The 11,836-nt window shown below is 40.1% G+C and overlaps 1 protein-coding gene across 1 annotated transcript; it reads right to left on the bottom strand.

Moving 5' to 3' along the window:
• Positions 1-4,932: 4,932 nt before the first annotated feature.
• LOC120108590 (putative histone H2A variant 3) lies at positions 4,933-7,800 on the bottom strand. The gene is made up of 3 exons (XM_039122249.3): positions 7,642-7,800; positions 7,324-7,444; positions 4,933-5,540 (listed from the first exon to the last, which is right to left on the bottom strand). The coding sequence occupies exons 2-3, from the start codon at positions 7,432-7,434 to the stop codon at positions 5,244-5,246; spliced, it is 408 nt and encodes a 135-aa protein (XP_038978177.1). The 5' UTR covers positions 7,435-7,444; positions 7,642-7,800; the 3' UTR covers positions 4,933-5,243.
• Positions 7,801-11,836: the final 4,036 nt, after the last annotated feature.

Genomic DNA, 11,836 nt, shown 5'->3' with positions numbered 1-11,836 from the left:
ATGTTGTTTAAAGTTCCTGGACTTATTTATTTCAAGATATAATCTCTTGCATGCTTAGAATTAAATAGTTTAATTCTATCTTTCGGCTGCAATTAAAAAAGAAATTACATGCATACAAAAACCAGCTCGCACTTTCATCTACTCAATTTGAATCTTTTAAAAAAATAAGAAAATAAAAACATTGGTAAAATTAAGGTCTAGGTCCTATTTTCTCTCATTAACAAGTATAAAATAGAGTTGCAAACCTCTATTTATACTAGTGAGGTCCCACTTGCACAATAGGGCCGAATTTCTTTTATAGGATACAACTATTTCAAAATAGACATGACCAATAGAAGTAATTATGAAAAATTAAAATTCTACATCGATTTGGTCTATAGTCACTTCACCTAGTTCTTCCAGATTGGCAGATATACCTAGTTAAAGACTTTTTTGAAAAGAAAATTTTCGCTTTGACTGGGCTACTTCGAGACCCAAACAATGAAATATGGCCTGATCACTTGGTGTGCCAAATCTTTAGTAGGTGGTGTTATGTTGTAGAGCTTAAAAAATTATCTGAATTTTTTTTAAAAAAAACTCAATTGGATATCATGTAGACAAGTTAGAGCCTTCGAAAATTTGATGCACAATTTAGATTCTTTATATGATGAATCTCACTCCTAGATTCTATTAAGTCCTTCCCGTAGTATCGAAAGCAATCTAAATTGAGACTGGTGGTCCTCCTGAATCGAAGCTACCCTTACAGAATTTTGCTAAATTTATAATCAAATCTTCTTTGACAATATCCCAAAATTTCTAGTAAAAATAAGATTTGAAAACCACCAGACTAGAACTTTCTCAGCTCACAGATCAAAGAATCTTCTTCGTTGACTTTACAAGTAAGATTCTCCAATTGATATCATAATTGGGACATAAAGAAGACCACTCTAACGAAATCAATGAAGTTAGTTCTCCTGCCATCTACCATTTTATTGGGCCGATTGCTATCAACGAAGTTAATTCCTTCTAGGTTGGAACTACTTACAAATTGGTCTCTGTTGTGTAACTCTAAAGATGCTGCAGTTTCTCCCTGGTCTAGATCTGGCTTAATTTGTTGTTTATTTAACATGCTCTATCTTTTAACATGTTTGTTTGGCCTCATGGCTTGATAACGTTTATTACTTTTTCCTTTTTAATAAAATAGTTGCAGTTTTCTCTCCATTCTCTTCACCAAAAAAAAAAAATGTTACATGACATGATCCTATTTCGTAGAAGAGTTCATGGGATGTTATACAAACCTAACCAAACTGATTCCCGGGTAGAACAATATCTGCATAATTGCAGGGTGGGTTTAGTTCATGTGCGCTCATCTTGAGCTAAATTTTGCTCCAATCACATTTCAGTCAATGTCATTAATATCATCGATCGTAAATTACAAATAGAGGTATGCGATTTAAATATACCAACACGATCATCCACACGATGCAAATCCCTCGAAGAGAAATGCTTAATTCATGAATAATGCATGGCTAGGCAGTAATGCACCCATCTCCGGGATTAGAATGTCTCTTTACAAGTATCTCCTCTCTCAATATTCACATACTAAAAATGTGTGTTTCACCATTTATAGTCTAAAATGTTACATCCATGAACAGTACGCGATTGTGCGGCAGATGCCCATATTCCTGAAATTAGTATAACTTTATAAGTATCTCACCTCTCTACATTCATGGAGTACAATCAAGTATTTTTCACCATTCATAGTCTAAACAGATTATATTTATGATAAAACATATGAACAATTTTTCCTTTCTTTCTTCTTTTTTTTTGGTACAACGGCGGCTTACACACGACGAGTGTGGATGCAGCCAACAAAATCAGAAAATAAAAGATTACATAAAGGCTCCGGCACTGAACCGCAATCGAAAGCCACACTTTTCCAGAGATCTGCGAATGTCGCGGAGCAGAAGCTGATCTAACAATTTTTTCTCAGTTTGCAGTATTTTTTTTCTCAGTTTGCGGTATTGCATCTAAGTCTTTCAGGATTACAACGATTACCAATACTCTCATGGACAGAAGAGACCCTTTCTATTGTATTTTAATTATCTGCGATTCTAAAGCTTTCTATAAAGCCTTGTGCCACTAACAAACTTTATCATGGACAATTTGAGTAATACCACGGAGAGCACTTAAATCAGCTTACCGGTGAGCCCCTCCTAATGAGGTCCTAGGTTCAAAAAAAAAATGGTGGCATCCCTTTTGTTTGCAAAATAAGTATTACTGCATCGGATCGCCCCAAAATTCACTGGGCTGATATGGCAGCCGGGGATTGGTGCACTACGCAGGCGAATAGGTGGCATAGGTCGGACCTCACCCAGCTCAACCAATCATCAACTTCCATATCAGACCGATGAACCGAGCGGGGATCTAGTGGACGAGCTCTAGCTTTTTTCTTTGGAAATGTACAAAAATAAATAAATAAATAAACTGGACTTTGCCTCGTTGCCCAGTGCCAAACAATTGTAATGGCAACAACAAAAACTCATCCTGATCTATTGATTCAACTTCAAAGAAAAGTTTACTAATTCTTCATGTCATAATCCTTTTAGCCTGCAAATAGGTAAATTAATTCCCAAGCTTCCCTTATTGACTTTGGCCCCAAACTGTCACCATCTTTTAATCAGTCTTTTGTCTATTCCATTATTATTTTAAAAATTTCCTTCAGGTTCTTTGCTTTTCTAACTTGATATTTTGGTTTTTGGAGCTGACGTTAGTACTAGACTAGTCATAACCTTACACATGTTACACACAAGAGATGAAAATGACTATCTAGTCTTTCTCAAGTCATCACATCCTTGTGAGGCTTCACAAGTTGCCTGCTATTCCCAAAAGTCATAATGACTTTGATGCGAGAAGTTATTGACATAGTTGATGAAAAACTTAGGGAATCTCTTTCTACATACACGCACCACAAATGCATGCACCTAAAAATTACAGATACATCTTGTTTCATAAAGACTCATTAAATCTAAAGTAACTTATTTACATATCCTAATTTCACCTGTTTGCAAAGTAACGTGGCCTACCGTCTCAGACTCCTATTTTTACCTTTAGTAGATGTGGCCTTTTCAAACCGGTTCAAATGATGATACCTCCCAAATAATTTTATTATCAGCTGATAAACCTTTTCAAACCGTTCAGAATGATGCCCACCCAGATGCTTTTGCTATGCCCAATGATCATATCCAACATTGATGATCGTACATCATCTTTCCATGTATGTAAAACTATCTGCAGATAAGAAATCTTGACATGGTAAGTGTAGGAAATTTATCTCTAATGCGAAAACTTATCATCTACCATGCAATCTAAAAGTCGAGATGCTAGAACTTATCATTTAGTCAGGATCAATGTAGGAACTTTCCTATTCCATTCCATGTCTCTGAAGTGGTTGGATTTATCATTTTCAACGAGCAGCCACGACCGCCTGTTCACGGTTCTTTTTATTATCAAACAACAATTTCATATTTATAAGGTTCTTACAATCAGGTGTAGAAAACAAACAGATGCCACAAGCTATTGTAGGTACATCCATGCACAAAATCTGATGATTACCAAACAAAAGCATGCCTCATGATAGGTATGGTTAATCTATGTGTAGCAAAAAGTATGTTTATAGTGAAACATATATATAATCTTAATAAATATAGAAATTATTTTTCAAATAAATACAGCATCATGCACTATCTACAAATGTGTCTGAAGTGCACAGAAAGACAAATATTAGTTGTATAGAAGTCCATATGCATCACATGAACAGAAGATACCCTCAACAACACTACTAGTTCATTACCTCTGTATCCTGAGCATGAAAGCATCTGGCTGGTTCCATGAATAATGTACCATTATTTTATAAGTATTTTTGTGGAAGAATACTTTCCTGACAGTTTCTGTTACCTTGATATTTTACCATAAGCAGGCAACCAAATTCAAGATATATGTAATCGAGCAGATCAGCTTTTACACACATATCAGGAGCAGTTACAATCAGAAATATTGGATTCTTGCTACATATTTGATAGAGCGGCATGACAAACATACCTGCCAGAACTTCTCATCAATGTAATATCCTTAAATCAAGAGGTGAATTCATTCAACTCCATTCTCAACATCATAGCAGTCAATAAGAAACAAAAGAAGCTACCTGTACAAGATGAAAATAAATTGCAGATCAAAGTTGCCACAATTTCAATACCATTGAAGACAACTCCACAACACCATACTGCCCTCCTCTCCTAGATCACTAATCAGAAATAGAAAGACCCAAATATGCACCAATTGACTGTATGATTCAGTCTAATATGGAAGAATGAGTAAAATGAGCAACAAAGCTTCTAAACAAATTTCTAACACATCTCATCTCTTTTCTCCGTGTTCCCTCTATACTGTTTTATCCAGTATGTCAAAAATATGAACCTTCAGTTCCTGGCATCAATATAACACATCAATCCAAACAAATTTGAGAACTTAAAGGGGGTAAATTAATCTACATCATGGAGAACCAATAGTTTAAAAGGACATCCAACAACAGTTTAAAAAATGAACCAATAGTTTAAAAAATGAACAAATTCCAAATTCAAATCCCAAACCAAGCAAGCCAAAGTCAGTGAATATTGAAAAAAAAAAAAAAGACATCCAACAACACCGACCACTCTGAAACGGACAAGTCTCTTGATCTTTCATGACCCAGTGACCGACAGCGCTCCACCAATGATGCCAAGTAACAACAAACCACAAAATTGATAGCCTCTGTCTTGTAAGATATTGTAATCAATGGACTCTGCAAATGATGCCACTAATAGACTGCATATGCAAACACACGTCCATGAACATACCACCACCATACACAAAAAAAAAAAAGAAAAAAAAAAGCATAGACATTAACCAGCCACAAGATACAAGCCTGGTTACTCAGATTAACAAGAAACAACATGGTTCTGTAACTTTTTGAGCAATAACAGACACTTGAAATTGGAGTTAAATTATATACAGATGCACCAAAATCAAAACACTGGTCCAAACAACAGAAAGTCCAAAGCAGATCATGAAGAATCCTGAAGCCTGAGACACAACTTAAAAGTTTAACCTTGTTCTGAATTTAAACCTACAACTACATGATTATAATTAAAAACCACAGACTAAGTAAGAAGACATGCATGGCTGCTAACAGTTACAAATTTCTACATATAAAGAACTTAGCATGGTCATTCCTTTGAAGACTTGTTGATAAGGGACTTGTGGATATGGGGAATGACACCACCCCCTGCAATGGTGCCCTTGATGAGAGTATCAAGCTCCTCATCCCCTCGGATGGCAAGTTGAAGGTGGCGCGGGGTGATCCGCTTCACCTTAAGATCCTTGCTCGCATTCCCTGCAAGCTCCAACACCTCCGCTGTCAGATACTCCAATATTGCTGCTGAGTACACAGCTGCAGTGGCTCCCACACGACCATTTGCTGCAATCCTTGACTTCAAATGCCGGTGGATCCGGCCAACCGGGAACTGCATAAATAACAACAAAAACATAGGTTAAACACAGAAATATGTTCAATTTTAGCTGCCTGTAGATCTAGTCTACCAGGAACTACACAGGCTAGAGCCACGAATAGCAACAACAAAGACCACACACTCAAAATAGTTTCTGTTTCTCTTTTCTCACTTACATAAAGCTCTAAAGAGAATCAAGTTTTACACCACAAAGTCCAACCCTACCCACATGGGGTCCAGGTTATGAAAAAATTATAACATGAACCTGCATCTAAGGCAAGACTAGAGCGCAAACTCAATAGAGTACCGCCTTGAATGCCCATTCATCAGATTTTATGCAGAAAATTCTGCAACAAAAGTAGATCAATTGAAATACTGGAGCAAATCTTCTGACAATGTTTAAAATTATTATTTGCAAATTATAAAATCACTGAAATGCAAGAACAGATAGCAAACTCAACAGAGTATTGTCTTGAATGCCCATTTAGCAGATTTATGCAGGAAATTCTGCAACAGAGGCAGAACAATGGAAATACTGGAGTAAATCTTCTGACAATACTCTCGCTCTCTTGGTGACACATACAAAGACAATTTTTTAAATTATTGTTTGCAAATTTGTAAAAGCACTGAAATGCAACTTCTAAATATAAAAATTATGCCTCTGTCTAGATATTCCAATTATTTCTGGAAAATAATTACTGATTCAACTGAAGATTCTATGAATTAAAGTATCAAACATAGAAAGGATACATCTCAGGTCTGTAACCCTTCACAACCTAGATTTTAACCTCAAGCTGCAGCCAAGATCTGACACTATGGGTCAACCAAGTTCATGCTACACCAGAGAACAATCCCTGTGCACACACCAGACCTAGCCCATGCTTTGCTAGGCCCAGAGATCTGCCTTACTGTATCAACAAGCCAGACAATTTTTTTTTTCTTTTTATTTTGCTAGCCTACAATATGCTCTGTGACAACTAGCGAGAACTACGAAGAGCATGCAAACGTTGATGGTCCAATAACAAACAAAATAGACATAGTGCCCGATTGCCCACTATTGGTTGTCCAGGGAGTACTTGCCATTGCTATGTCAGCCCGTGTCAAGCATGCGGCTCACATTGGCCTATCACTTGGTTATGCACCCTAATTAAGCCAAGGATAGACCTATATTTCTTTGGTCCATAACATTAGAAAACTAACCCAGCATTTCTTTAGCCTACAAATTGGTTATGCACCCTAATAGCTCCAGAAAGCCTGCGATGTGTCTCAACAGAAAACAGAAAAAAGAACAGATAAATCCAATGCCCACAACCAAATTCAACACAGGAACTTTGAAACAAAAGGGAGAACCAATAGCATACTTCATTGTGACTAAAAGATCATTCACTCAAGCCATTAACATTATAAACCATTAGCTGTGCATCAATTTTGGGTATTACAGCAGGCATGTTGATTCTTACCAGGCCTAAGAATCTAAATATTTACTCCTGAATGATCATAAACGTAATAATTAAAACATATTAAATAAAATATATAAATGCACAAGAAACACTATTTGTGTGATAACATAATTAAGCATGCCCACCTCGACCTAAAAAGGCAAAGACGCATCTTGGTCAAACACAACAATCCAACAAAAAAAGAGGCATACTAAGGAGCAAAGAACGACTTTGAGAGCTAGAAGATAAAAACCGAATCCATAAACGCGTCAGATCTGACCCAACTCGCTGCCCACAGAGCTCAAAGAAATCAAATGTAACAGCATCTCTAAGAAGAACAAGAAGGAAACGAGATTTACCTGCAAACCAGCTCGCGAGGACCGGGAGACGGGCTTCTTCTTGTCCTTGTCTTTGTTTGCCGCCGCCGTCGTCTTCGCCGCCAGAAGACCCTTTCCTCCTTTACCCGCCATCTCTCCCTTCCTAAAACCGAAGCAATAAAACAGCCCATTTCAACGCAATTACAAGCCCTAAAACCCTAAATCTCTGGATCTAGCCCAAAGAAGATGCGGAGAACCCCAATAGAGGAGATTAGGAATCAAATCTTCGTAACCCTAATCGAATCGAGAAGAAACACCTAGGATTCGAATGAGGAAGAAAGAAGAGAGAAGGAAAAATACCCTTTTTTTACTTTCCTGTCGTTTCTCGAGAGCGTCGAATGGTATCGAGAAGGAGAGGAAGAGGGCGATTTCAAAGGAGAAAGAAAAGGAAGGTGGAATTGGGAATAAAAAGAGGATATGAAATTTCGGAAGGAAAGGCGGTTACTTTTTGGAGGCGATTGGAAATTTCGAAATTCGACTGGGTTCCCTCGTAATGTACCAAACCAAGTTGGGTTCGGATTGCATCTTTCGCACGAAGTAATGATTGATTTTCTTTCATACGATGTGACCGTTGGAGCTCTCTACGCACAGATCGCAAAGCACCCCGAATGCCTCAATTGGCAATATGCACAGATTTGGAAGCGACTAATTCCGCGATCCAACGGTGGATTCGCGCGGAGAAAGGTAAATCCTTCTTTCGCGCGAAACATACAACCCCGAATGATGAAACTGGGTGGCTGGGCTGGTTCTAACGCCCAAGAAAGCACGTCGGCGCTTTTTTTTTTTTTTTTTTTTTTTTGGTAAAAACGGCTATTCATATCATATAGTTCGAACATGAGTACAGCCCTCCAAATCACGGAAAAGTAAATAGTACAACTGTGAAGGGACATCTGCATCAGACGTCCACAAGAAATTACCTGAGTGCCGAGCGACAAAGGAGGCGACCCAATCTGCTGCCCGGTTCGCCTCCCTAAACACATGTGCTGCCTGAAAGTCAGCCATCATCTGAGCCATCCTACGGGACTCTCGGATGAGGGGATGGCCATCCCCAAACCGATCCACACTCCGAATCAAATCAATCACCACCGATGAATCACCCTCGAGATACACCCGCTCGGCCCCGGATATCTGCCTCGCATAGGAAATACCCTCCCAGGCTGCCTGCAGCTCTGCACCAACCACTGTAAATCCAGGCGTGCGCCGTCCTCCTGCTGCTATCATCCTGCCACGTCGGCGCTTTTTTTTTTTTCTCGATCAACTTTTTATGCATGGGTTGCATCATTTTGATGGTCGAACTGTTGCTACTTCTTTCTTTTTTTTTTTTACATATAATATTCATACTATCGTATCCAACAAAATCAAAAAAAAAAAAAAAAAGACAAAGAGAAAAAAGAAAAATTCATAACTATCCCACATGAAGCCACCAGAGTATTGGGCAACATATAAAACCACCTAATCAGCTACCTTGTTCGCCTCCTATACACATGAATAACATGGGGGTCCACATAGTCTCGCAATGGATTATGGATATCATGCAGAAGGGAATGCTCAACCCCGCCTTAACATGGCCTTGGATCCATTCGATGACAGTCACCGAGTCCTCTTCAAGATGAATTTGGTCGCCCTCTCAAGTTGCCTTCAGCGCAGCTCCAAGAATGGAAGCGTCACAGAACCAATGGCCCCCGTCGCAATCAATCTGAAATTAGGACCTCTAATATCGAACCCAGCACCACCTCTTCTCCCATCATTAAACACGTTGTCGTCGAAGTTCATCGAGAGAAAACTTGGGGAGGAAGGCTCCCAGGTGATGAGTATCGTTTGAGGTACTACTAGAGCTGAATGGGAACCCCAGATATCTCTTGCGATCTGAGCTTGAGTATACTCTGCCCTTAAAGAATATAGCATTCTTGAGTATCGTTTGACACCACTAGCTATAATGACAAGTCGCTCCATGTAGCCCTTTCGATAAGCTAGGATGCTGCCACATAGGTCGAAGACTGCAGAAAACATCAATTAGCTCCGGTCAACTGTCACACTAGGGTTGCCCTTGGGCAGCTAAATAGAACATGCTCCACTAATTCCTCCATCTTCAAGCATCCGTCACAAGTAGGGGAAAACCTCACTCCCTTTTTGCAAAGAACAGCCTTGGTCGTGGGTGAATGTGAAGCCTCCATAACTAGCTACCATCAAGGTGCCTCAACTCTATACAGATCTCCGAGATCAGAGGCCCTCACCTTGGATATGCAAGGCGAATCCTAAGTCCTTATCCGGCCCACCCCTTTTGATACTAGTACAACTAGGATCCTCTCAACCAGCTGCTCCCCAAAGAGGCGATGAATTGTCGATACATCCCATCTCCTATCCCTCGTGCTAAAAAAAGTTGCACACCTTGAGATCTGAGCTGTCCACATCAAACATGGTGGGCCATAGCTGCAAAGCCAGGTCAAAAACCCATGTATCATTCTACGCATCAATTGATTGGTCGTTGCTGATCACCTATCTAATCTAAGACAGCACCCTCGAAGCACGGGAGCATATATTGTGCCAAATGAAGGTGCAATGCCGACCATCTTGGAAATCAGGTGCCTTGGTCTGGCTGCTGTGCTTAGCTCTCATCAATATACTCCACAAGCCCTCGAGCTCAAGTAAGTACTAGGCCACATGTCTAGCCACCAAGGCCTCCCTCCTCATCAATAGAGAACAAATGCCCAAGCCCCCACTACCGCAAGACTAACAGAGCACCTCCCAAAACACCAAGTGAACACCTCCCCTACCATCCTATACTCCCTAAAGAAAGTTTCTGAACAACTGCTCCAATCACATCAACGACATCTTAAGTACAATGGTATTGGACAAATAGTAAATTGAGACCGAACTAAGGATAGATCTCACCAAGGTCACTCTGTCCATCATGGAGAGGGCTCTCACCTGTCACCCCTCCAATCTCCAACTAATACTCTGCTCAATCTCACCGCATTCTACCCCCACAGTCACCTCCCCTTGATAGGTACCTCCAAGTATCTCCAGCAACCAACCTGCTCTCCAACACCCAGAATTTCCCTAATACGGATCCTGAGTTAAGGCTTGATCTTCACGCTAAAGTGGACCACTTACTTTGCTAGGTTGACTCGCTGGTTTGATGCAGCACAGTAGTCCTTCAAGATTCCCCAAATCAACAAGGCACTCTGTCTCGTGGCTCAAACAAGGAGCATATAGTCATCCGCAAAGAGAAGATGGGAGATTGGTTCGGCCGTCGGGGTAGGACTGTAGGCCTTAGTGACATGTGTCAAGGAAGCAGTCTGAAGGGCTTGAGAAAACACATCGGCGCAAATAATGAACAGGTAGGGGGAACCTTGTTAAATACCAATAGTGGAATCGAAGAAGGGCGTTGGTGTGCCATCACCAAAATGGCAAAAGATGAGGCCTACACGCATCCCATAATCTAGCGGATCCATTCCTTATGAAACCCGAAGCTCTAGAGAGAGTAAGAGAGAAAGGCCAGCTCATCTGGTCGTAAACCCTCTCCATATCCCGCTTGATAGCCATGACTCCACTGACAAGGAGCTCTCTGAAGATCATGCATGAACTCCTAAGCGATGAGAATGTTGTTGGAGATGCTACGACCACCAAAGAAGGCTCCCTACTTAGGGCTAATGAGACTAGGGAGAATCCTATTTAAGTCTAGAGACCATGATCTTCGCGGTAGCCTCATAGAGAGTAGAGTAAAGACTAATAGGCATGTAGTAACCTGCCTCGGTAGCATCTTGTACCTTAGTAATCAAGGTGACGAAGGTCTTTTTCCATTTTTCGGCATCGATGCCATGCTAAAAAACTGCTAGATAGATGCCATCACCTTATGTTGGATGATAGCCCAATACCCCCTGAAGATGAGAGGGAGAAAACCATTAGGGTTCGATGCTTTGTCCTCTGCTAGTGACTGAAAGGCCTCCAAGACCTCCTTAGCCAAGACTGGCATAATGAGAGTGTTGGGTTTCCCAGTGCCCTAGGGCGCAGCGGAAGATATGGGATTATAAAATTTTCTTATAAAACCCATTATATGAAACCCTAATAAGCCAAGATCGCCTTAATAGTATAACCAAATAATGTAGAAAATATAATCTTGGTATGGAAGAATACCTATCACGCTATATCCAATATGTCTGAAGATGTCCTAAGGTGCCCAAATGTTCACCCTCCGATGTTGATCCACACAGGAATGGGTTCAAGACTCTAGCTCCACCAAAACTTGATTCTAATTGTTCAATCCTTCCAAAGGATTTAATTGGCTGATTTTCCTTCACTTCCTTCTTCCTTTCTACCTCTAAAACATTCACTAGCCTTTTTGTCCTAAAGAAGACCCTCTTGTCTTGGGTTAGGACAAAAGAGAGAGGCTTGTAAGAAAGAAGGAATAAGGGAGAGAGAAGGAGAGGCTTTTTCTTGGATGATCTTTAGAACCCCAAGGCACCTCCTTATTTATAAGAGATGGAGGGATGCA

Source organism: Phoenix dactylifera, chromosome 18, assembly GCF_051530095.1.
Source record: "Phoenix dactylifera cultivar Ajwa chromosome 18, Ajwa_hap1_PhDact_Kaust_v1.1, whole genome shotgun sequence".
Lineage (NCBI taxonomy): Eukaryota > Viridiplantae > Streptophyta > Magnoliopsida > Arecales > Arecaceae > Phoenix > Phoenix dactylifera.
Note: the sequence above shows the minus strand (reverse complement) of the source record. Positions and strands in the feature narration are given on the sequence as shown.